General features: G+C 43.8%; 1 protein-coding gene and 1 pseudogene across 2 annotated transcripts; one reads left to right on the forward strand and one right to left on the reverse strand.

Annotated features, from left to right (window-relative positions):
- Window positions 1-27510, reverse strand: LOC102266204 (zinc finger protein 154). 2 transcript variants are annotated; one of them, XM_070386906.1, is made up of 3 exons: window positions 26287-26596; window positions 6577-6703; window positions 1-1940 (listed from the first exon to the last, which is right to left on the reverse strand). In XM_070386906.1, exons 1-3 carry the CDS (start codon window positions 26320-26322, stop codon window positions 142-144), a joined length of 1962 nt encoding a protein of 653 aa, XP_070243007.1. In that variant the 5' UTR covers window positions 26323-26596; the 3' UTR covers window positions 1-141. The 2 variants fall into 2 exon arrangements, with proteins under 2 accessions (XP_070243007.1, XP_070243008.1); XM_070386907.1 differs by lacking the exons at window positions 1-1940; window positions 6577-6703 and adding exons at window positions 16080-21231; window positions 22764-22890 and having other exon boundaries at window positions 26287-27510.
- LOC102265343 (large ribosomal subunit protein P1 pseudogene) lies at window positions 17487-17888 on the forward strand (annotated as a pseudogene).
- Window positions 27511-27617: the final 107 nt, after the last annotated feature.

Consider the following 27617-nt stretch of genomic DNA (forward strand, 5'->3'; position numbering starts at 1 on the left):
GGCTCCTCAGAAAGTTTCCTCCAGTGCCCATAAACTGAATGCTGAAACCACATTTCCTGCCTATCTGTGCCTTTGTGTGAACTCTGATGTTGAAAGGGGTTAGATTTTTCCCACAAAAGATATTCCACATTCAGTGCACTCTTAAGGCCTTTCTCCAATATGACCTTTCTGATGACAACGCAATTTGGATGTGGTAATAAAAGATTTTCCGCATTCACTGCACACGTAAGGTCTTTCTCCAGTGTGAACTCTCTGATGATAATGGAGAGTGGAACTACAAGTAAAAGATTTACCACATTCACTGCACTCATAAGGCCTTTCTCCTGTGTGAATTCTCTGGTGTATTATGAGGTTATTTCTTTGGATAAAGGATTTCCCACATTCACTACACTCATATGGTCTTTCTCCAGAATGAACTCTTTGATGATAATGGAGGTCAGACCTAGAGATAAAAGATTTCCCACATTCACTGCACTCATAGGGTCTTTCTCCAGTGTGAGCTCTCTGATGATAACGAAGGCTGGAGCTAAAGGTAAAAGATTTCCCACATTCATTGCACACATAAGGCCTTTCTCCTGTGTGAATTCGCTGGTGTAAGATGAGGTTATTTCTTCGATTAAAGGACTTCCCACATTCACTGCACTCAAAAGGCCTTTCTCCGGTGTGGACTCTCCAGTGTTGAATGAGTGTCCACCTATTGTTAAAAGACTTCCCACATTCAGTGCACTTAAAAGGCTTTTCACCAGTGTGGGCTTTCTGGTGTTGATTCAATTGGGATCCATACTTAAACAATTTCCCACACTCAGTACACTCATAAGGCCTTTCTCCTGTGTGAACTCTCTGATGTTGAATGAGAACCCACCTATTGTTAAAAGATTTTCCACATTCACTACATTCATAAGGCCTTTCTCCAGTGTGAACTCTTTGATGATAATGGAGGTTAGAGCTAGTGGTAAAAGTCTTCCCACATTGACTGCATGCATAAGGCCGTTCTCCTGTGTGAGATCTCTGATGATACCTGAGGGCAGGCCTAGAGACAAAAGATTTCTCACAGTCACTACACTCATAAGGCCTTTCTCCTGTGTGAGATCTCTGATGGTAAGTGAGGGCTGAGCTAGAGGTAAAAGATTTCGAACATTCACTACAAACATAACTGTTTTCTCCACTGTGCCATGTGTGGGGAGAAATGAGGACAGATTTGTGGCTTAAGAATTTCCCACATTTGCTGCACTTGTACTGCATTGCCCCAGTCTGAATGCTTTGATGTTGACACAGGGATGAGCTTTGCCTGAAGGATTTTCCAGATTCACCACACACATGAATCCATTCTCCAGCGTGGACTCTCTGGTGCACAACAAATGAGGATTTGTACCTGAATGCTTTCCCACATTCACTGCACACAAAACAAGGTCTGCCAGTGCGGACACCCTCGTCCTGAACAAATGTACGTGGGGGACTAAGGGCTTTCTTGCATTCTTCCCATGTGTGATGACTTTTCCTGCCATTTGAGGTTGACTCGCACTGGGTGACTATGTTTGGCTTCTTCACAGCTTGTTGCTGCAGGTGAACCATGATGGTCAGGAAGTCCTTTTCAAAATCCCTGCAGGTAAATGGCTTCTGTGACACATGGAAGCTGCAGCTCTTCACAAACGAGGCCTTGTCCACACTGCTTCTGAGGGTTTTCTCTCCCATGTGCTGCTCCGGGTGCTGCTGAAAGTTTGCACTAAAACAGAAGTGTTTCACACACGCTCCACACCTCAACAGTTTCTGGATGTGTTGTGTTTCATGGTGCTCAGCCAAGCGGAAAACTGGACCACAAATCTCACAAGGGTTCATCTTCTGAGTAGACAAAGCTGCCTTCGGAGTCCTAGCCTGTGACACTTGTAGAGAAGTGATCTGTTCAGAAGGTGCCTCTGCATTCTCTGTTCCACAGCAGCAACCTGAACAGAAAGAAATGCAGGTGAAGTACATATTGACTACAGGGAAGGGTCAAGCTCATCACAAATTTGCATCTGCATCAACAACAAAACAGCCAGAAAACAATAAACAGTGGCCACGATTTCCCTGGAGATCCAGTGGTTAAAACTTCACCTTCCAATACAGGGAGTGTGGGTTCAATCCCTGGTAGGGGAGCTAATATCCCACATGCCTCTGTCAAAAAACCAAAACAGAAAACAGAAACAATACTGTAACAAATTCAATAAAGACTTTAAAAATAGTCCACATCAAAATCTTAAAACAAAAACAGCAATCAAATTAGACCGAATTTTATGTTGTCAAAAAAAGACTCACACATGAGTACTAAGGACACACAGAGCTCAAAATGAAGGCAACATAAAGATACTCCATGCAAATGGAAAACTGGAAGTCAGCATAAATACTGTATAGCTTCAGACAAAACAAACATTAAGTGAAAAACTGCCACAAAAGACAAATGATATGATATCATGATATAATGATAAAAGAGTTAATCAAGGGTCTATAACAATAGTCAGTGTATCTGCATTGAACATCGTAGCATGAAAATGTATGCATCAAATGTTAACCAATCTAAAAGCAGGATAACAACCCAGTAACAAGGGATGTCATAGAACTCTCCTGCTGGTCTGGTGGTTAGGAATTTACCTTGCCATGCAGGGGACAGGGGTTTGATCCCTAGTAAGGTAATTAAGATCTCACATGCTACAGAGCTACTAAGCTGGCATGCTACAATTTCTGAGCCCATGAGTTCCAGAGCCAGCTCACCACAGTGGAGGGCCTGTGTGCTGTGAATACTGAAGCCCATGCGCCACAACTAGGGAGTCCATGTACCTCAACAAAAGATTTCAAGTGAGGAAACAAAAAAGACCCTGTGTACTGCAACTAAGACCTGACACAGTCAAACAAATAAATAAAATTAGGGGGAAAAAAAAAAGAGCTAGAGGATTCAATATTCTCCTTTCAACAATAGGTAGATCATCCAGACAGAAATTCAGTAAAAAAACTTTGCACTTGAAAATATACTTTAGATCAAATGGACATATACAAAATATAACGTCCAACTGCAGCAGAATACACATTCTCCTCAACTGCATACAGAACACTGCCCAGAGCAGATCATATGCTATAGGTTATAAAACCAGGTCTAACAAATTTAAGCAGATTGAAATAATATAAAGTATCTTTGCTGACCACAATGGATTGAAGCAAAAAATCAGTAACAAGGAGGAAACTGGGAAAATTCACAAATATGTGGAAATTAAACAACAGAATCATGAAAAAATAATGGATCTCAGAAGAAACCAAAAAATACCTTAGCAGTTCAAAGAGGGAAATTTAGAGCAATAACTGCTTACTGTAGGCATATATAGGGAAATAAAAATCCTGGCTTCACAGGTGACTTCTACCAAACATTCAAAAAAGATTAAATACCTACCCTTTTCAAACTCTTTCAAAATATTGGCGAAAGGAATGCTTCCTAGCTCATTTTACAATGGCAACATCACCAGATACCAAAACCAGATGAAGACAACACAGACAAAATTATAGGACAGCATCTCTGATAAACACAGATGCAAAAATCCTGAACAAAATATTAACTCTGAATTAAGTGGGTAAAGAAGGAACATACCTCAACATAATAAAAGCCATAGATGGAAAATCCTTCAGCTGACATCAAGCTCAATGGTGAAATGTCAAAAGCTATCCCTCTAAAATCAGGAACAAGAAAAGGATGTCCACGATCTCCACTCTTATTCGATGTAATATCGAAAGTCCTAGCAAAGAGCAGTCAGGCAAGGGGGAAAAAAAAAAAAAGGAAAAAAAACGCATCCAAAATGGAAAGGCAGAAGTAAAACTTTCACTATTTGCAGATATCATGGTTTTACACATAGAAAACTCGAAGGACTCCACCAATAATCTATTAGAAATAACCAACAAAGTTGCAGGGTACAAAATCAACATACAAAAAGCAGTTCGATTTCTAAACTTGAACAGTGAGCTAGCAAAAAATTAAAACAATGCCATTTATAATTCCAACAAAAAGAATAAAATACCTAGGAATATTTAACCAAGAAGGATGAAGACCTATACATGAAAAACTCTAAGACATTGTTGAAAGATTGAAAAAGATACAAATGGAAAGAAATTACGTGCTCACTGACTGGATGAATTAACAGTATTAAATTTAAATTAAAAAAAAAAAAACAACTTGAAAAAAAATAAAATAAAATGTCCATACTACCTAAAGCAATCTACAGATTGAATGCAATCTCAGTCGAAATCCCAAGGACATTTTTCACAGAAATAGAACAAAAAATCTGACAATTTATATATAAAACCACAAAACTTAGCAAGTAGTCAAAGGATTATTATAAAATAAACAAAAAACCTCAAGAAAACAAAGCTAGGGGAATTCCCTAGAGATCTGATGGTTAGGACTCAGCGCTTTCACTGCAATGACCCTGGTTCAATCCCTGGTCAAGGAACTAAGTTGACCTGCTTGCTACAACTAGAGAAAGTCCAAATGCAGTAATGAAGACTCAGCACAGCCAAAAATAAATGGATCTTTAAAAAAAACTTAACCACCCCTCCCCCACCCCCGCACAGGGTGGTCCAGTGGTTAAGAACCCAACTGCCAATGCATGGGACACAAGTTTGATCTCTGGTGCAGAAAGATTTCATATGCTGAAGGGTGACTGAGCCCATGCGCCACAACTAGTGAAGCCCACTTGCCCTAGAGCCTGTACTCCACAGCAGAAGAAGACACTGCAATCAGAAGCCTATGCATCTTTGAATCAGTTCCAATGAGGTGGATGAAACTCGAGTCTATTATACAGAGTGAAGTAAGTCACAAAGAAAAACACCAATACAGTATATTAACACATATATATGGAGTTTAGAAAGATGGTAACGATGACCCTATATGCGAGACAGCAAAAGAGACACAGATGTAAAGAACAGACTGCTGGACTCCATGGGAGAAGGCGAGGGTAGGATGATTTGAGAGAATAGCATTGAAACATGTATATTATATGTGAAACAGATTGCCAGTCCAGGTTTGATGCATGAGACAGGGTACTCACGGCTGGTGCACTGGGATGACCCTGAGGGATGGGATGGGGAGGGAGGTGGGAGGGGGGTTCAGGATGGGGAACACATGTACACCCATGGCTGATTCATGTCAATGTATGGCAAAACCCACTACAATATTGTAAAATAATTAGCCGCCAATTAAAAAAAAAAAGAAGCCCATGCATCACAACTAGAGTAGCCCCCACTGATCTCAACTAGAGAAACCTCACACACAGCAACAAAAACTCAGTGCAGCCAAAAATAATTTCTTTTTAAAAATGAGGGGTAACATGCTAGCAAGGACACACAGAAAAGGGAACCATTGCACATGGTTGCAAATAATGTACATTAACGTAGTCATGGAAAATACCACAAATATTCATCAAAATATTGAAAGCAGAACTACCATATTATCAAACAGACCAACTTCTGGGTATATATCCCAAGGAACAAAACCAGTATCTTCATGAAACAGGTGCATGTGCATATTCATTGCAGGATTATTCAAAAGAGCCAAGATACAGAAACATTTTAAAGTGTTCATTACTGGATGAAGTGATAAAATATGGTACACACACAAACATGTACCAACTTTCCCATGATTATGTGTGCAGGAATATTCAGACAAGAAAAAGGAAAAACTGCCACTTGCAACAAGCATGGGCCTAGAGGACATTATGCTAAATGAAACAAGCCACAGAGAGAAGAACAAACAGTTTATTAAATATAGAATCTTTAAAAGTCAAACTTAGAGAAGCATAAAGTAGAATGCCAAATATTGAGAGCTAGAAAAACGGGGAGATGGTCAAAAACATTTCGTTATGAGTAAGTTCTAAGAACCAAATGTGCAGAATAGTGACTACAGTCATTAATATTGTATTGTATAATTGAAATTTGCTAACAAATCCTAAGTATTCTCACACACACAAAAGAAAAAAGGTTATGTCTGGTGATAGGTGTGTTAATAAATTTCATGGTGATAATTGTTTCATTATATATATATCAAATCATTACATTATATATATTAGGTACATACAATTTTATCAGTTATATATCAATAAAGTTGGGATGACAGGACGAAATGGAAACAAGAGGTCTAAACATCATAAAAAGAACTATATAGGAGAGAGATCAAGAGTAGCCAATGCTCACATAAGTAGTCACCATGACAACGGCTGCAATTCCATAAACAGGCAGAAACAGAATTGTCAGCTAAAGGAGGGGCAACCACATGGATCTGGACACACTGACCCATTCAGGGAAAGGGCAAGAAAGCTGCACCCAAAGGCCTTACTGCCAGACTATGAACCACAAACCCTTCCCTGTGACAGTTCAGTATAGCAGGTATTAGGGCTGTAGGGGAGAAAAAAGGGCAGTGCAAACACCCCAGCCCTATTAACCACAACTACCCAGAACACTGGGGAAGCAAGCAGTGCCTACACCATGTGAGGACAGAGCACCTTCTGGGGCGTGAGGCAGGATACAGAGGCCAGCCCAGGTCAGTAGGGAGGCTGAAGGTCTTACCCAGTGAGGATATAAGTGCATAGTTCTCCAGCATCACATCCAGATACAGGCGTCTCTGAGCCTCATCAAGGAGCCTCCATTCCTCCCAGGAGAAGTACACAGCAACATCTGGAAACGTCACACTACCCTGTGGTGAAGGGGACAAATGAAACCTTGAACGTTCTCTAAGAATCCACAACACATCTCTCCAAACACCTATGCCATTCCCATCCTCCACTGGTGCCACTGATGCCTTCTCTCTCTTCACCATCTGCTTTACTCACTGTGTTCAGCCCTCAGCAGTAACTGGGCAGGGGGCAGTACTACAAGGCTTCTCCAGAATTGTGTGCACACAGATGCCATCTAAACTCTGGGTTTGGCCTGCAATGTCCTGTCCCTCCAAATAAGCAATTCCCCTAGAGTCTCCCAAATTATGGGAATCCAGACACAGCCAAAGATAAGCTCATGCTTCACCTGTAAATACTCAACAGGCCATCAGTTCACACTTCCTCTCAATGGGCACATCATTCTGTAGGTAGCACTTCTCTCACAATTTCAGACTCTACAGTTACACTTCCACAGCACTGCCATCTCCCTGCACCACACCACAGAATTCTTCCTGAACATACATGCACACCTGGTGCTTGCCATCCAGAGGATGCTTGAGAATTTAAAGAAGATTCACTACAACCCCAGTCCTCTGATGGATCTGACACCAGACTAAGCCACACATGCTGCTTAGATCTTGCCACCTGCTGCCAGTCCTTCCTTCAATATTCCCCACCCTAAAACCACATATGATTTTCACATTCCCATAACTCTCTTCAACTTCTTTACTGCCAGCTTTGCCCTTTCAACAACCACAACACGCCTCTCTCCACTCAACCTTTGTAAAAAAAATCCAGCCCTAAAAATCTCCCCTCCAGTCATAGCGACGCACAAATGACATCTGCTCCAAAGCTGATCCGCTAGCAAGACTAAAACATCCCAGACCCTGTCAAAGTTCACTGCAACATTCTGGAGAAGCCACATAGTACTAAACGAGAAGCAGCCCCAGCCTTACTGCCTTCTTGTCTCAATTACTCCTGGGTCTCCTCAGCCATATCTCAGACTCCATTCATCCCACTGAAGCCTTGGCCGCCTGCCAAGCTGACGTCTCTTACACGGGTCCCACGGCCACTTCTCACTTCACTTGGGTTTGCAATGCCCTACAAACCCTGAGCAAAAGTACTACTCCTTAGCACACACCCTAGTCTTTCTGACCTACTAATACCATGGCCACTATAACCTGCAGTCCCTTCCTAAATGTGATCCACAGCTCCACTTGTATCCACACAATGGTCATCACTTTTGAAAATTTCCATTCCTGAACATGTCCCCCAGTTTTCCAGACCTGCCTAGTCAACTGCCCACGTTGCCTACACTCAGTCTTCTCGGAAACACTTCAGACTCTTCAGAGAGCCAAAACAAACTCATATTTCCAAGGAAAATTAACCTGCTGCTAAGGTCCCCATCCAGTTGATGGGTCTTCTACCCCTTTGTCTACTAGGGCCAAAACCCGAGTCATCCCTTACAATTGCCTGTCTCTTATCACCAACAACACCCACAATTTTATTTGTCCCTTTGTATGAGAGCAGGATGAGAACAGCCCTTAGCAGGCAGCCATGGCTGTGCCTCATTACTTTGCGCTCTGTAACTAGGCAACAAGTCTTGCTCAGCCACCGGTCAGTGCCTCAGAGGACCCTCCCCACAAGCAACCAACTGTCAATGAGTGACCTTTAGGGAAGTGATTCAGTCAAGGGTCAGTGGTGTGGTGATCATCAGTTGCCGAGTGAGCCAGGATGCAGATTCAGGCCTTCTTCTGGAGGCCCTCCAGCGCAACCAGGCTTGGGCGAGTGGGTCACCTGGAGAGTCCAGGAAACAGGCTGGGGATTATGTCCTGCAGGGCTTCAGCGCCCTCATAAGGCCCTCTACTAGCCGTGGCCCAGGCCGTGAGGCAGTAGTGAACCTCTCTCCCATCCTTGTCTCTGAGATGTAACAGCAGTTGCCGTTACATGGTTTGCAGTCTGTGAGAACTGGTTTCCCACTTTGGGCAGTCGGAAGAGCCCGAGTTGGATTATAAAGAAAGCTGAGCGCTGAAGAGTTGATGCTTTTGTACTGTGGTGTTGGGAGAAGACTCTTGAGAGTCCCTTAGATAACAAGAAGATCAAACCAGTAAATCCTAAAGGAAATCAGTCCTGAATATTCGTTGGAAGGACTGATGCTGAAGCTGAAACTCCAATGCTTTGGCCACCTGATGCGAAGAACTGACTCATTGGAAAAGACCCTGATGCTGGAAAGACTGAAGGCAGGAGGAGAAGGGGACAACAGAGGATGAGATGGCTGGATGGCATCACCGACTCAATGGACATGAATTTGAGTAAGCTCTGGGAGTTGGTGATGAACAGAGAAGCCTGGCATGCTGCAATCCATGGGGTCGCAAAAAGTCAGATACGACTGAGTGACTGGGCTGAACTGAGACTGAGGGCCAGTTGGGTCGGGTGCCTGGCTCCCTCAGGGATGACAGCGGGGCAAGTCTGGGGACCTGGCCTTGAAGGAGCTCCCAACTGCAATCTGCCTCCTCTTAGCTAGGACTGAGACATTGGAGGGTTAAAGTTGTGCCTCGGGACTTTGCCCTTTCTTGTCAGGACAGAGAATAACATTCATCTGGTAGAGACTTATAGGAACATCCTTACCTGACCATGAACTGATCGCAAGAACAAAGGATCTGACATGAGAAATTTACAAAAACTAACCACGCCCACACTTCATCTTTTGCTTTTAAAGGGCCTTGCTGAAAGCTTTCAGTAACTCTGGGGCTCTTAGGGCATGAGCCACCCATCTCATTGTACAAACCTGTAATAAACCTCTGTTCGAAACTCTGTTTTAATATTGATGGGCCTGAATGTGTGTAGGGCACAAGGACTTGCAATTTCGGTAACACCTTCTCAAAAAATTGATCCAGAATTCAACCACTTTTCACACATCCAAGGTAGTCACTCTGGCCCATCAATACGCACCCAGGCTATTACAATTAATACCTCTGTGCTTCCTGTCTCCTTCCTCCCTCTCCTACTTTGTTTTTTTTTCTTGCCAGTCAGAGGGAGCCTATTTTGGTCTGCATGCAATCACTTCCCGCTTACGATTCAAACCCTCTATTATCTATGAGATAAATGGTCTTTTCTTTTTTCTGGCCACACGGTGGGACTTGTGAGATCTTAGTTCCCCAACCAGGGGTTGAACCGGGGCCCTCGGCCAAGAGAGGTGGAATCCTAACCACTGAGCTGCCAGGAAATTTCCATAAATGGCCAACCTTTCTCGCAGCAGCACTGCAACCTTCACTGGCCCAGCTGCAACTTGCTCCTAGCAGAAACTGCTAGGAGGATAGAGAATTGCTATACCTTAGTCCCTGGTCTGGAGAAGGCAATGGCATCCCACTCCGGTACTTTTGCCTAGAAAATCCCATGGACGGAGGAGCCTGGTGGGCTGCCGTCTATGGGGTCGCACAGAGTCGGACACGACTGAAGCGACTTAGCAGCAGCGGCGGCAGCAGCAGTCTCGTCAGTACCACCTCCAAATCTCTGCGCCTGCCGCTCCTCCGCCCGTCACTCTCCCCCACGCGCATTCACAGACTGTCAGACACAGAGCCCCACCCAAGTCGGCCTCACCGGCCTGGATCCCGGGCACGTGGGCAGGCGCCCCCCACCCCCTCGACGCTCGGAGCTTTAGTGTCTGGTGGGGTGAGGGCGGTGAAGGCCCAGGGGGCCCAGCGTTTACCTGAGGCGGGTCCCCTAGTGCCGCCGCCATCGGACTCGGTGGGCGGAGCGGGGCCCGGAGCAGCTGGAGTACCCCGCCCGGGGGGCCCCTCCGGATCTTGGCGCGGCGCACCCTGGGCGGTGTCACCGAGCCTCACACCCGCCTCTCTGCAGCGGGTACCTTCTCAGTCTCATCCCCGCTTCCCAGCACGAGTAACCGAAGCGCTTGAATTAGGAAAAAGCTCTAGCACTTTCAAAATGACGCTCATAGCGTCGCAGCCGGAAGTCCCGCCCAGACATTATTGCCTCACAGGAAAATGCGGCTTTGTCTTAATTGGCTGATCGTCGCAGCCACCCATCGCACAGCCGCCTGGGTAATGTATTTCCTACAGATACACGAACCAAGATCCCGTTTGAGTTATCCCTGACGTCCAGGAGAAAAGTCGAAGCTACACTGTGAGATTTGCTAAAATAACAACCTAAGTCCAGAGACTGAGGTGGGGCGTTCCTTCTTAAAGAGAATGCACACAGATGTTTGAGGATTACTATCTGTAACTGATCACCCAAGTGTTTGGAGACATTTTTTTTTTTTCAAAGTCTTCGAAGCTCAGAGTGTTCCTAGAGTCTAAGAGCACCTTTCCAGATGCTCTCAAATGTGTCAATCCAAATGCATCCTGGAACTACCCAGGGGGTCCAGTGATTAAGATTCCTCCCTTCCAAGGCAGGAGGCGTGGTTCAATATCTGATAAGGGAACTAAGATCCCACAAGCATCCCAGCACGTCCAAACAAACAAAAAAACCCAAGTGACCTATGCAGAGTCACTTAGACACAGAATGGAGCCACTGGAAACTGAAGCTAATAGACAATAGTGCACTGTTCATCTGTGTTTGATATAGACAAATACACAAAAGTGTAGATAAGGAAAAGGATGCTGAGCCACTTTGAGGAAGGAATACAAAGATAGGTCTCTGACAATGATTCCCAAGACAACAGAAATCCTGCCTTTATAGTTGCTGGGAGAAATATCATAACCTCAGATACGCAGATGACACCACCCTTATGGCAGAAAGCGAAGCAGAACTAAAGAGCCTCTTGATGAAAGAGGAGAGTGAAAAAGTTGGCTTAAAGCTCAACGTTCAGAAAACTAAGATCATGGCATCCCGTCCCATCCCTTCATGGGAAACAGATGGGGAAAGAGTGGAAACAGAGGCAGATTTTATTTGGGGGGGCTCCAAAATCACTGCAGATGATGACTGCAGCCATGAAATTAAAAGACGCTTACTCCTTGGAAGGAAAGTTATGACCAACCTAGACAGCATATTCAAAAGCAGAGACATTATTTTGCCAACAAAGGTCCATCTAGTCAAGGCTATGCTTTTTCCAGTAGTCATGTATGGATGTGAGAGTTGAACTATAAAGAAAGCTGAGCGCCGAAGAATTGATGCTTTTGAACTGTGGTGCTGGAGAAGACTCTTGAGAGTCCCTTGGACTGCAAGGAGATCCAACCAGTCCATCCTAAAGGAGATCAGTCCTGAATATTCACTGGAAGGGCTGATGTTGAAGCTGAAGTTCCAATACTTTGGCCCCCTAACGTGAACAGCTGACTCATTTGAAAAGACCCTGGTGCTGGGAAAGACTGAAGGCGGGAAGAGAAGGAGACGACAGAAGATGAGATGGTTGGATGGCAACACTGACTCAATGGACATGAGTTTGGGTAAATTCCAGGAGTTGGTGATGGACAGGGAGGCCTGGTGTGCTGTAGTCCATGGGGTCACAAAGAGTCAGACACAACTGAGTGACTGAATTGAACTGACTCTGTCCAATTCATTGAGCAATACTTTCATCTATTTAATATATATTACCTCATATCCTCACATATATTCAGTTCCTTTCTGAATCTGTTGTCAATCTCAAAAAAGAGAAGAACAAAACAAACGCCATTTTGACATGTGACAATGGCTGCAGTGTTTTGCAATATTCCAGCACTATTTGCTATTTCATGGTCAGTCTTGTTTCATCTACCCCATGCACCTTAGTATATTATTTCACCTGTAAAGGGGATGACAGAGCATGAGATGGTTGGATGGCATCACCGACTCAATGGGCATGAGTTTGGGCAAACTCCAGGAGTTGGTGATGGATAGGGAGGCCTGGCGTGCTGTGGTTCATGGGGTCACAAAGAGTCAGACACGACTGAGCGAATGAACTGAAATGAATCCCAGACAGCATGTATTTTAATGTATAAACTCTTCAGATTGTTTTTAAAATGTAAGGGTTTTGGGGACTTCCCCGGTGGAGCAGTGGTTAAGAATCTACCTACCAATGCAGGAGACACGGGTTCGATCCCTGGTCTGGGAAGATTCCACGTGCCTCAGCGCAACTAAACCTGTGTGCCACAACTACTGAGCTCACATTCTGCAACTACTGCATAATGTCTTTGTACCGCAAGATCTAAGTTGTTGTTTAGTCACAAAGTCGTGTCTGACTCTTTTGATACCTCGTGGAATGTAGCCCACCAGGCTCCTCTGTCCATGGGATTTCCCAGGCAAGAATAGTGGAATGGGTTGCTATTTCCTTCTCTGGGGGATCTTCCCAACCCAAGTCCCTTGCATCACGTTAGGATCCTTTACCACTGAGCCACCAGGGAAGCCCAAGATGTAAGGTTCTGTTGTTGTTGCTGTTTAGTCACTAAGCCAGGCTCCTCTGTCCGTGGGTTTTTTTCTGGCAAGAAAACAGAAATAATGACAGATGCCATTCATCATAAGCACAAACTAGGTGTAAAACATCTGATGAACTGTGGTCCATTTTGTTTCTCTGGGAAGAAAGCATTGTCCTTACACCCCTTACACAGCCCAGGACAAAGAGAAACAGCCACACCAGCACTCCAGTGAATTTTACCTAAAGTCTCTGGGAAAATTCTCTGAAGATATTTTTTTTTAATGTTTGCAATGATTATTTTTTGGTGATTTACTAAATGTCAAGTGTTGGGAAGAATATTCCAGAGAGAGAAAAGTACACATGAAGGACAAGTATGTGGAAGGGTGTGAGCACTCAGGAAGCTGAGATAAAGGGTGGAAAGAGAATGAAGGGTACTTCACATTAAGATGCTGAACTGAGCAGACACAATTATTTGTGGAAATATTAACAAGTTAGCTGACCCATAAACCCAGTGGAGTATATTCATAAATTTCAAATCTTTAGATACTAAATTTTAGTCTTCTATAAACGACAATAGTGTGATAATATTTTTCCATGGTAGAAAATGTAGTTTCTGTTTTAAAATTAAAATTATGAAGTGTTCTTTGTTCAAAAAGTCATCCTGGTATGACTACTGTAGAAACTTTTAAAAATATAAATTATAAATATCCATATACATAAATCAAATGCTTAAAGACACTTCAAATTATGCAAAAGCTCTGACAGTCTCCTGTTTCTTCTCACCTGGTAACCCATAAGTGGAAAATATTAAAAATTATACTTTTTAAACTTTTGAGAAAACAACTTTGAGCAAGATTGTGTTTACTAATGTGAAGTGCTGACTCCATCCAAACCATTAGAACCTAATGTTTATCGTTCCTTTACTAGCTTAGTATAATTTCTTACATTTTCTAGTGTCCTTTTAAAAACCTTTTTAAAGGGGGGAGGTTGTATTATTTTTAACCTTTAAAGTCTACAAGATTCATTAATCTTCAAATCCTTTTCAGGAAAGGTCTAAGAGATTTTCCAACCAATGTTGTTTTTCTTGTCTCAGTCAGAAGTTGCCTGGACTGTGTGCGCACAGAAGAGAAATGAATGTTCTAATAAACTTTCTTTTCCAACCTGGGATTTAGGAAGTCTTTGACAATGCCAGAGATCTGAACACAACCATGCTGAATGTACATGGAAGGTTTCCCCCATGTGGAAACTGCAAATGCAGGGGACACTGAGTGGCATCTCCCTGGTGGCCCAGTGGTTCAGACTGTGCTTCCACCGTAGGGGGCACAGGTCTGATCCCTGGTCAAGGAACTAAGATCTGGCAAGCCATATGGTTCAGCGCACACACACACACACACACACACACACACACACACAAAGGACACCGAGCTACTTCCACCTAAATCCTGCCCCTTTAAGTAACACAAAAGGGGCAGGATTTAGGTGGTTTCACCAGTGAGAAAGCTTTAACTTATTCATAAATTATCTATAGCTAAGTCCCCCAGATGTTCAAGCTGGTTTTAGAAAAGGCAGAGGAACCAGAGATCAAATTGCCAACATCCGCTGGATCATGGAAAAAGCAAGAGAGTTCCAGAAAAACATCTATTTCTGCTTTATTGACTATGCCAAAGCCTTTGACTGTGTGGATCACAATCAACTGTGGAAAATTCTGAAAGAGATGGGAATACCAGACCACCTGACCTGCCTCTTAAGAAACCTATATGCAGGTCAGGAAGCAACAGTTAGAACTGGACATGGATCAACAGACTGGTTCCAAATAGGAAAAGGAGTACATCAAGGCTGTATATTGTCACCCTGCTTATTTCACTTACATGCAGAGTACATCATGAGAAACGCTGGGCTGGAAGAAGCACACGCTGGAATCAAGATTGCCAGGAGAAATATCAATAACCTCAGATATGCAGATGACACCACCTTTATGGCAGAAAGTGAAGAGGAACTAAAAAGCCTCCTGATGGAAGTGAAAGTGGAGACTGAAAAAGCTGGCTTAAAGCTCAACATTCAGAAAATTAAGATCATGGCATCTGGTCCCATCACTTCATGGCAAACAGATGGGGAAACAGTGGTAACAGTGTCAGACTTTATTTTTTTGGGGCTCCAAAATCACTGCAGATGGTGACTGCAGCCATGAAATTACAAGATGCTTACTCCTTGGAAGGAAAGTTATGACCAACCTAGATAGCATATTCAAAAGCAGAGACATTACTTTGCCAACAAAGGTCCGTCTAGTCAAGGCTATGGTTTTTCCTGTGGTTATGTATGGATGTGAGAGTTGGACTGTGAAGAAAGCTGAGTGCTGAAGAATTGATACTTTTGAACTGTGGTGTTGGAGAAGACTCTTGAGAGTCTCTTGGGCTGCAAGGAAATCCAACCAGTCCATTCTAAAGGAGATCAGTCCTGGGTGTTCTTTGGAAGGACTGATGTTAAAGCTGAAACTCCAGTCCTTGGCCACCTCATGCGAAGAGTTGACTCATTGGAAAAGACTCTGATGCTGGGAGGGATTGGGGGCAGGAGGAGAAGGGGACGACCGAGGATGAGATGGCTGGATGGCATCACTGACTCGATGGACATGAGTTTGAGTGAACTCCTGGAGTTGGTGATGGACAGGGAGGCCTGGTGTGCTGCAATTCATGGAGCTGCAAAGAGTCGGACACGACTGAGTGACTGAACTGAAGTCCCCCTAAGTGGTTCCTACAGTATTGTTTACTCACAAGGAAAAGAAAATTCTGATTAACCAATGGACCACTTTCCATATATGGTGTGATGAGGCTTCCAGATGCAATTTAGACTAACAATGCCTCCTTTAAAGATGTTAGTTAAGGGTATCTCCTTAGATCCATTTGTTGCTAAAATGTCAATAACCTAAAATGGAAAATGAAATACAACAAACTAAATGTATAAAATGAATACTTGTATAATCACATAGTCAAAAACTATTTCAAATCAATTTATAACATAGAATTTTGACTACACTTACTTACACTTGTGGAAATAAAGATGGCTAACCAAATGAGAACACTCAAAGCCTATTTATTCAGAGCTACAAATCATGGCTTGAAAACGTTGAGTATCTAGATTTAAGAATTAATCAAGAAACAAGGTCAGGGAACTATATTGAATACTCTGTGTGATAAATCATAGTAGAAAAGAATATTTTTTTAAAAAGAACATATATATGCATATAACTGAGTCACCGTGCTGTACAGCATAGATTGGCACATGCTGTAATAAAAAAAGTTTTAAGTGATCAAGAATATTAATGATTAAACTTTAAAAGTATATGCTGTATGTGGCTACTGCATTGTGTACAGTACACAAAGTGTTTATGAAATACTCCATTAAAAAAACAATTATTTTTATGCCAGAGAGGTCACATCACTGAAAAATAAATAAAATTCCAACATAAGTTTTTGCTGTTTCACTATCTTTTTTGTTAGGAAAAAAACAGAAACTTCAAAAAAAATTTTTTTTAATATTTAATTTTTTTGTGGTTGCAGCTTGTAGCAGAGACTGAACCTGAGCCCTCAGCAGTGAAAGTGCCAAGCCCTAACTACTGAATTGCTAGGAAATCCCCCCAAAATTCAATAGGAATGCAGGGGTGACATTGCATTCAGTGGGGACAGCACATCCTCACTATCCTCATTTTCCTGCACAGCAACACATCTGAAGTGAAATCACATAGACACTACAAAACCACTGATGATTTTTTCATCTCACAACAGCTTCCCTATACAAGATACATAGTTCTGAATGCCATGACAATTTCTGCACTGGCTCATCCTTCACAGCTAATAGCTGGAATATTGTGGAGGCCCCTTCAATATAGACACATTTCCACAAACTTGTGGTAGCCTTTCCCCCTCCCTACAAATTCAGTGTTCCTTTAACAGATGATTCCCCCTGTCTGTACGACTGTATAATCTATGCTGCCACTATCTGGAATTCTACATATGAGGATACATGGCTCCACTGCAGGACCTAGGGAACAGACTTCTCTTACTAACTGGATGCAATCCATGATCCCTGGGAACAAGAAAATTTTCTTGCCTTAGGAAGCAGCAAAGGTATCACAACTGCCCGTCTGAAGACTGACATCTGAACCAACAAAATACCAATGCATCCAGGCTACCAATAAGAACCACAAATCCCTGCAGTCTTTTCTTGGAGGCCCTGAGCAGCAATGGCAACTAGGACAAAACTAGAGAGAGGTACATTCACAGCATACTGTTCCCTCTGAGGCAGAGAGGGTGCAATTCCACAAAAAAACTTTTCAACCCTGATTGCTGCTAGAACCCAGTTGTTTTCAAGTCACCACAGTGAATAAAATCCCAAGATTGAAGGAACTTAGAGTAAGGTCTTGCTTTATCCTCCTCTGCTGCTAAGGTGCTTGGTTCTTCCGAGGAAGCGAAGGCCATTTTGGGATGAGGCCCTCACTTCATCCAGTGACTAGCACCATGCCTGGCAGCCCCCACCTAGCATTTGCCCTCACCATGGCCTCAATCTCAGAGCTCACCTGCATCTACTCTGCCCTCATTCTGCATGGTCATGGAGGATAAAATCAATGCCCTCATTAAAAGGCAGTCAGTGTAAATGTTGAGCCTTTCTGGCCAGGCTTGTTTGCAAAGGCTTTGGCCACTGTCAACATCGGGAGCCTCATCTGCAACCTGGGGGCTGGTGGACCTGCCATGGCAGCTGGTGCTGCACCAGCAGGAGGTCTTGCCCCATCTATCACTGCTGCCCCAGCTGAGGAGAAGAAAGGAGAAACAAAGAAAGAAGAATCTGAAGAATCTGATGATGACATGGGCTTTGGTCTTTTTGACTAAACCTCTTTAGTAACATATTCAATAAAAATCTGAGCTGTTAAAAAAAAAAAAGAGTAAGGTCTTCATTTTTCACACAAACCAGTACAATGGGACACAGACTATTCCTGGGCTTGAGGCAGGAAGAGGAGGAAAATCTCATCACAAGAGTCACAACAGACACTGAGAAAAGTAGGCTCAGTTTGCAAGTCACCAGCAGAGTAGTCTAGGACAAAAACTGGTCAACTCAGAGATGTAACCCATCAAAGGAATTAGAAAGGAATGAGTGCTCAGATTTATCACGAAGGCTCCCATAAATGGGACAACATCAAAATGTTCTTCCTTGGACTCAGGGTGGTTCAAAAATGTACATCATGAGCACCTGCCAGTCGTGAAATGGCTTTTGCTATGGAACTGGCAATGACATAAATCTGGCAAGGGCTCTGGGCAGGTTAAGAAATGCACTGAAGCTCCCATAAACCTGGAATATTAGTGGTTTGATGTCGGGAGCCGCATTAGGCATTGCTGACAAAATGGAGGCAGGGCCCTTTGTTCCATAGGCATGGACCCGGAATGGAGGAGTTAGGCTTTGTGATTCTGACTTGTTTTTTCCTTCCCTAGGCTGAGTTGACTGAAGAGAATATTAAGGTGCTTATTGTTTTTGAGAGGAGCATGAAAAGGCATAAAGCCTTCTGCAGCTGTGCTCAAAGAATAATTCATAAAGTTAATCACTGACATTTGTTCAAGGACTTTTACAAAAAAGTGTTCCAGAGTGAGCACACAGGCCACAGCTTGAAGCCATGGGAGGGATTGCTATCTGAAGCCCATTTGTGAGAAAAGTGTTTATGGCAAAGGAGTTTGCTGAATTTAGGGCTTAGGAATAATTAAAATAATTAGAAGCTAAAGATTTAAGGATTGCTGAAATGTTAGCATATTCTACTATAGCTTACAGAAATTAGGGACTTTAGAGATATTATTAGCTAGAAGCCCTTTCTAAGAAATAGTGAGCTTAGGATACTAGGGGCAAACAGGACTTAGAAAGGTAAGAATTAAACTGAAGAATGTGGTATGCAGCCCAGACATTAGCATGAATTACAGTGTTTTCACAAGGACACATAAGAAGAAGTTGATAAGAGAATCACTGAGGAAGGAGCTCCTTTTGAGGGGCAACAATGATTTTTGGAGAAAAATAAATCTAGGTCAATGGGAACTAAAAATATCAAACCTCTGACCTAATGCTTTTGTAAAAGTATAAAAGAGAATCATAAGCTTGAAATAAACAGGAAGTCCAAGAAAAATGAGAGGCTGCCTCAGTTTCTCGCCCACACCGCTCACCCCTTTAGGTTGAATCCCTGGCTGCTGGAGATGGACTCCGGCAGTTTATTGCATGTATGAGGTCAACAGAAGCAGACAACACCCTCATAAGGGATCTCCACAGTGTTATACTGACCAATAATTCATCCCTGCACAACCCTTTTTTCTGAACTTTGTGGTATTCAATGAAATAAGAGTGAAGCCTGTGAACTCTCCAGTATGTCATGAGGCTAGAGTTTTGGCTAAAAAAACAACTTCCCACATTAGTCACATCCGCAAGGCTATTATCCAGTGTGAACATTATGGTGTTCTATGAGACTAGAGCTGTAGGTAAAGGAATTCAAACCTTTTCTACAATATAATGCCTTTCTGCAGTATGAACACTCCTGTGTTTAATGAACCTGAAGTTTTTGCAAAGTATTTCTGACACTCATGGCACTCACACGGCTTTGATCCAATGTGAGTTCTCTGATTTTGAAAAACAGCTTGGGCTAACCAGCTTCTCAAATTTTCTTTACTTGTAAGATTTTTTCCCAGTGAACTCTCTGATGTCAAAGGAGTGAAGAACTTTGGGAAAACGCTTTCCCACACTTGCTGCACTCATAAGGCCTTTCTCCAGTGTGAATTCTCCTGTGTTTAATGAAGGTGGAATTATCAGCAAAGGATTTCCCATAATCAGTGCACTTATAAGGCCTTGAACCAGTGTGAAGTCTCTGATGCTGATGAAGGGCAGAACGTTGATTCAAAGTTTTCCCACATTCACTGCACTCATAAGGTCTTTCTCCAGTGTGGATTTTCTGGTGTTGAAGGAGCATAGAGTTTTGGCTAAATGATTTCCCACATTCATTGCATTTATATGGCCTTTCCCCGGTGTGAACTTTCTGGTGTATAATGAGGTAGGACTTCTTGCCAAAGAATTTCTTACATTCCCCACACTCAAATGGCCTTTCTCTAGTGTGAACTCTTTGAAGGTTGAGATGGGACTTATTGCTAAATAATTTCCCACACTTATAAGGTCTTTCTCTAGTGTGAATTCTCCAATGTTGAATAAGGTTGGGCTTTTGTCTAAACGATTTTCCACACTCTCCACATTCATAAGGCCTTTCTCCAGTGTGAACTCTCCAATGTCGAAGGAGTGAAGAACTTTGGGAAAACGCTTTCCCACATTTACTGCACTCATAAGGCCTTTCTCCAGTGTGAATTCTCCAATGTCGAAGGAGTGAAGAATTTTGGGAAAACGCTTTCCCACATTTACTGCATTCATAAGGCCTTTCTCCAGTGTGAATTCTTCTGTGTTTAATGAAGGTGGAATTATCAGCAAAGGATTTCCCACAATCAGTGCACTTATAAGGCCTTGAACCAGTGTGAAGTCTCTGATGCTGATGAAGGGCAGAACGTTGATTGAAAGTTTTCCCGCATTCACTGCACTCATAAGGTCTTTCTCCAGTGTGGATTCTCTGATGTTGAAGGAGCATAGAGTTTTGGCTAAATGATTTCCCGCATTCATTGCATTTATATGGCCTTTCCCTGGTGTGAACTCTCTGGTGTACAATGAGGTGTGACTTCTTGGTAACTTCTCCCCAGTTAGGATAAGTTTTTCCCCTCTGAAAGGCTGTCTCACACTCAGTTCTGTTTGACCTCTCCCAGGTGTTAGTAGCCCATTGCTGGAGAAACTGAGACCTGGTCAAGAAGTCCTTCTCAACCACCCTGAAGACTAATGACTTTCCTGACACATGGAATTTGCAGTTCTTCACAAATGAAGTTCTATCCACATCTCTTCTGAAGAGTTTCTCCCCTATGCACTGCTTCTGATGCTGATGAAGGTTTGTGCTGATATACAACTGTTTCCCAGACCTATGTAATTTTAGCTTTGAATGTATTGCTTGACATTCATCAAAGTACAGAAAGTCTCTCAATATTTGGACACATAGTTCACAGGGGTGGGCCTCTTTGGAGGATAGATCTGCCTTGGGAGTCCTGATCTGTGACATTCTTTGAAAAGAAACATTTTGCTCAAAAGAAGTCTTCTTGTTCTCCACTTCATGGCAACAACCTAAAAGCAAGAAATGTTGGTGAAGCACATGTTGACTTTAGTGGGGCAGGGGGAGCCCACACACCAGTGTGTGTCTGACAAACTCATGAATGAGTCCATGTGATTATTTACAAGAACAGGGAGTTGGCTTCTTGATGACATTATCATGAGCAATACTGGGCTATAAAGGCCACAGGATGGGGGAAGACCACATGAGAAAAAAGATAACCATGTGATGTGTCATAGAGAAGAAAAGCAGGGTGAAAAATTACTTAATTGTTGACAGTTAAAATATCAGTTACAGGGACTTCCTTGGTGATCAAGTGGTAAAGAATCTGCGTTCCAATGCAGAGGACATGGGTTTGATCCCTAGTTGGAAAACTAAGATCCCACAAGCCACAGGCAACCAAGCCCATGAGCTGCAACCTAGAGAAGCCCATGTGCCACAATGAAGACCCAGTGTAGCCATTAACAAAAAAAAAAAAAAGGAAAAAATATATAAATTAGTTACAAACAACTGTCAGCAGGACTGTGTCTGCTGGTAACACATGACTGCAATGTAGATGAGTATTTCCAGGGCCAAGAAAAAAGAACTGCAAAAAAGTAGATTTTGGTCAGGAACATTTTAAGAATGGGTATGTTTGATTATAGAAAGTATATGGGCCAATGTTACAGAATGAACAGATAAAGCAGGGAGGAAACTGGGTGATACAGGAGTTCAGAGATATAAGGATTAGGTTGGACTACAAGTAGAAGAACCGCAATGCAGAATTAAGTCAGCAGTATTAAGAATGGAGGGGAAAAAAAAGGAGAAAAAAGTTGTGGTCACTGGAAATAGCCATCAAAATTCAAGTCGAACAGAACAAATTCCTGGTATCACTTGAACTAGCATCATGCACTCCCATAGGGTGCTACTGTACAGCAGTCCTTTGAGCCTACTTGGTTGAGTTGGAATTCATATCCAGCTTGTGGACAAATAAGAGCTCCCCACTCCACTTCCAAAATGAACAAGTGTATGGGACCTGGATGATGCAAATACAAGGGGAAAGACACCACATAGGAGCAGTTGACCCATATTCATCACATCATAAACCAGAGGAAAACATTTAAATACTATTAAGAGAACTTTTGAAAGGTTCTTGCAAGAAGTGCATGCTCTACACCATAGAATTAATTCCCAGCAAAGGCAGTTACATGGAAATGTTTATAAGAAGAAAGAAGTAGAACCTGAGGAGCACAGATTACTTGCATCTAGATGTCACCCAGTAGGAAGAGGGCAAGTATGGTGGAATATATTAGGCTGAATGGAAGATTCCTGACCCTGGATCCTTCCAGGGGAGGCTGCAGGGTAGCAGATGTGGGGCCTCTTCAAGGAAAACGGATGGCAGTGCAAATACCTCAGCCCAACCAACCACAGAACCAACCAAGAGTACTGGAAAAAAAAAAAAAAAGCAGTGACCATGGTCCTGACATGAGAAGGACAAGCTTGTCTCTGGGGAAAAGGAAAGCACAGATACTACCTCAGGTCATGAGGAAAGGTTTGAAGTTCTTACCCAGGGAGGTTATAAGTGCCAAGTTCTCCAGCATCACATCACGGTACAGGCATCTTTGAGTCTCATCAAGGAGACCCCATTCCTCCCAGGAAAAGGTCACAGCTACATCTTCAAAGTTCACACTGACCTGCCATGATGGTGACAGATGAAACAACAAAGAGTACACCTCTGAAGAGTTGCAGTCCATTTCCCCACACATCTACCCTTTGACTGTCTATCACCCAGCCCTTCCAATTCAGAGAAGCAATCACACCCTGGCACCTTGGTGTGGTTGTCTTCCCACAGGCTCACTGATCACTATGTATAACCACCAGGAACAAGAGGCAGGTGGATGAACATATATCTCAACTATAGGCCTGGCATAGAGGGACCCACCCCCTGCTGACAAGCAATTTCCCCTGGTATGGGCATTGCCCTGGACATGTTAGCACCATCAGACATGCTCTCTCTTCAAGCACACATCACTCCTTGGGTTGCACATCCTCAGTCGCTATATCCCAGAGCCATACATGACCATGGCCACCAAAACCTCACTCTCCCACACCACAGACATCTCCTTACCCTTCCCACACCTTATCTGTATTTAAATCACTTTCTCCTAATCCCAGCATAGGGCTATGATGGTGACCTAACACATGACATCTGAGACTGGACAAATGCAACTAACGGTAACTTTTTAATCACATAAATTCACCACTCACCACAAAGGCCCACAGGGAGCAGTACTCAAAAAAACCCAGCACAATCAGGGTCTGTGCGAAGGAATCTTTGTGGGATGAAGGGGTTGGGATGCTCCAAGGAGGATGTGACTACCTTATTTGAATAATTCTGAGGGCTAGTGCTACCTAGAAGTATCTGGTTTCCTTTGTAAAAATGGTTGTTAAGCTAAGAGACATTATCCATAGGTGAGGAGAGGAACTTGCACTCAGGTCATCTGAAGGCACCCAAGTTTCACCAAATGTCAAAGAAGCACATCACATTGAACTTAGTTAGGCTTTATACCACAACTTGGCAGGCAGTATCCACAATACAAATGGCAAAGTCAAACAGAACCCAATATGACCACAGAACTCTCAACAATTCCCAATGGCAGTATCAGAAATCATCTATAAAGGCCTTACTGCATGACTCTGATCCTTGTCTCAGATTTAAAACAACAGAACCGTGTGTGGATCTCAGATACACATAGTCCCATGGTACTTCTGTACTGTCCTTGATGTAAGTCAGCAATGACAACCTTTCTCTGTTCCCTTACCCTCATTCAAACTCCAGCCCCATTACTCGCCTACCCCAAGCCCAGTGATTCTTACAGATGACTTTATTGCTCGTGGCCATATAACTAGGTTGAATGAAACACGCCAGGTACCACTGAAGTTCTCACAAAACTTGGTGAGCTGATAAAGTGGTAAAGAAGTACCAGTTCTGGCCTGAGTGTCATATGGATGAATTACCCCTTGCTTCTTCATCCACCTCATGTTAACTCTTCTCTTGGAAGCTTTGGCTGCCTGCCAGACTATCCTGTCTCATACATCAAAACTTCTTGGCCATTTACTTATGTTTATGAAGTAAATGACACCATCAAGCATGGAAGCAAGTAAGAAACCCAATCGTCTGCCCCCTTCTTCCATACCTCTTCCCTAAAAGATCTGCCACCACAGCCTGAAGCTTGCCTCTTCCAAATGTTGAGACACAGGTCATTCAGTATGGTCTACACTGTAGTTACATTTTGGATGTCTCTAACCAGAATCACTCTCAAGAATTCCAAACTTGTATGTCAGATGTTTATTTGATGCCTCCACTCATTGGTGTCTAAAATATCTGACTCTTAACATGGTTAAAACAAAGCTCTGAATAAACACAATGAATATTACACCTACTACCAAGCTGATTATCTCTACTGATGCAGCTTCCAAATCTACAGCTGCAAAGCCAGGGGTCATCTCTGGTACCTGCGTTTCATTCCCTCACCACCCACTTTACAAAATCTAGCTGCCTCCTCTAAAAACATGCAGCCAGGGACTTCCCTCGTGGTCCAGTTATTAACACTCTGTGCTTCCAGCACAGGGGGAACATGCAAGATCACAAATTGGGGAACTAAGATCCCACATGCTGCATGGGATGGCAAAAAATAAAAACAAAAACACGCAGCCAGAATACAGCCACATTTTCCAAGGCATGTCCCTGCTCCATTAACCCTCACCTGGACTATGGTAGTACCCTCCACAATGATGGCCCTTCTTCCTCTCTCAAGCCCACAGTTTGTTTTCCACTCTAAAGCCAAATGAAGCTTTAATCACATCACCCCCATCCCACAACCGAAACTTTTAATTTCCTCTAGAACACAAAAATTGACATCTCAGGCAGTTGTTCCTCTCCTGACTCCAACCCACCTGCTATTTAGTCCTACCTAAAAGAGACGAGACCTGTGGGTCCTGAATATTCCTGAGCTCAGTTTTACCTCTAGGCATTTGCACATCTTGGGTTAGGTTGACCTTACGCACGTTTACCGTGACTGCCAGAAATGGGAACACCTCTCCATATAACCTCTAGCATGGACTCAGGACGGTAGGTTTGACGTTTTTCAGGAACCTCGGACTCAAGGAGGGGATAAAGGACATTAAGCGTCTCCTGTGTGAGTGTGTGCTAAGTTGCTTCAGTCATGCCTGACTCTCTGAAACCCCATGGACTGTAGCCTAACAGGATCCTCTGTCCATGGGATTCTCCAGGCAAGGATACTAGAGTGGGTTGCCATGCCCTCCTCCAGGGGATCTTCCCAACCCAGGGATAAAACCCGTGTCTCCTATATCTCCCACATTGCAGGTAGAGTCTTTACGCTGAGCCACCAGGGAAGCCCATTAAGTATCTCGGCGACAAGAAGTCCAGGGAACATGGGGGTGAGAGCAGGCCAGTGAGGCAATGGGACACCCCCTACTTTCCTGTTCAGGTTCCATAAGCACTTCTTTGACCCTGAGAATTGTGTGAAGAGGAAGGAATGCATCCAATGTGGGATTCCACCGTTCACCGTCTGTACTCCTGCCTGGCCCTGGAAGCCAGCTGACCTCAGGCTGGCGGATTAACCTCTGGGCCTCAATGCTCAGTGCTGCGTCTTACCAGCTGTGGGGCCCTGAACGAAGATTCAACCTCCCAGGACCTCAATGTCCTCATCAACCCTCTCCACCCCGTTTTCCCCTTAAACAGCTCTTGGGGATTACATCCCGTTAATGCACTAACCCGGAGCTGACTGCGCTAACACTCTTATTTCCGGCAAGCCGAAGGCTGATGCTAGGTTTCCGGAATTCCCCCGCCTCAGTCCGACCTCCAAGCCTCTGCACCGACCGGTCCCTCCGAATGTCCCCATTTCCCATGCGTCATGACGCTGTCTGTGAGACGCAGGGCCCCACCCAGCACCGCCTGACCATCCTGGAGCCCAGGGCCAGGGCTGCGCGCAGGTGAGCAGCCGCCCCGTGGGGCTTTAGTGTTTGATGGGATGAGGGCGGTGCGGGGCCGCAGGACGAGCGTTTACCTGAGGCTGCTCCCTCAGAGCCGCCGCCGTCGCCATCGGACTCTGGGGGTAGCAGGGCTAGGAGAGGCGGGGAGACCCGGGAGCGGCGGACCCCGGGCGGTGCCGCCGAGGTTCAGAGCCGTCTCTGTGCAGCAACGACAGCGCCTCCTCTCGGACCTTCCTGTTCTGGTCACTCGGGTCCTGACAGCCCTCTCACAACGAACAGGACCAGCGGACTTAAAATGTCCGCCTCGAGGAGGCGGCCAGAAGTCCCGCCCCTTAGTGTTGTGCCCCAGCGGAAATAGCTTTTTTCCTGCGCCATCATTGCCTCAGCAGCGTCGCCTTCGACGCTGGGCACTCTGGGTCTTGTAGTTCCCAGGTGCCAGGAGAAAAGACCTGCGTCCACCTCGTAAGGCGCCAGGAAATGACCTCTCCCAAGCCACGCCAGAGCAGTGACTCGCCGCCTTTAAAGGGGCCGAACACCAATTGGTAGGGATGCGTTCTGCAACTGATCGCCAAGGAATCCATGCCATGAATTAAGATGACACATCTTTCCCAGAACGCCAAGGGCGCCAATGCAAATTCGCACGAAATATTTTGTTAATTTTGAGTATCTGTAAATGTTTTTGGTTATAAGGCAAATATTTTTAAAAAGTTTCCTTTATGCCCTTATGATTCTCATTTGTGGAATTGTAATTTCTTTTGGATACTAATCTTAAATATAGCAAACTTGTGGAAGTGTCGTAAATATGCCAGATACTCATGTTATTTTTTGAAACTCTTCTATGTAGATAATCATATTTTCAGATAGGCTTGAAAGTGAAAGAAAGTGAAAGTCGCTCAGTCGTGTCGGACTTTTTGCGACCACATGGACTATACTGTCCATAGAATTTTCCTGACCAGAATACTGGAGTGGGTAGCCTTTCCCTTCTCTAGGGAATCTTCCCAACCCAGGGATTGAGACCAGGTCTCCCGCATTGCAAGCGGATTCTTTGATTCACCAGCTGAGCCACCAGGGAAGCCCAAGTGGGTTTTCAATTATTTAAATTCTTTAATGTCTGTGTTAAGGTACCAGTTAGAATGTATAGTATATTTGATCTAGCACCAATACTGAGAGCCTTGTTTGCTTGCTAATTTTAAACAAAGTGCTCTTATTTTATTACTAGAATGCTAATTTACTGTAGTGTTTTCTTTGGTACATTTTGACTAATTATATATATATTTCTCTGTATAGTTGTGTTGTTTTCTAACATAAATGGATCTGTTAGGGGAAGCACACTGATTGAAACCGCCCACCCTGGCCAGGCACCACAGGAGCCATTTGCATGAGTTGTATTGACAGGAGGTCCTGG

The sequence above is a fragment of the Bos mutus genome, chromosome 18 (assembly GCF_027580195.1).
Source record: "Bos mutus isolate GX-2022 chromosome 18, NWIPB_WYAK_1.1, whole genome shotgun sequence".
In the NCBI taxonomy this organism is placed as follows: Eukaryota; Metazoa; Chordata; class Mammalia; order Artiodactyla; family Bovidae; genus Bos; species Bos mutus.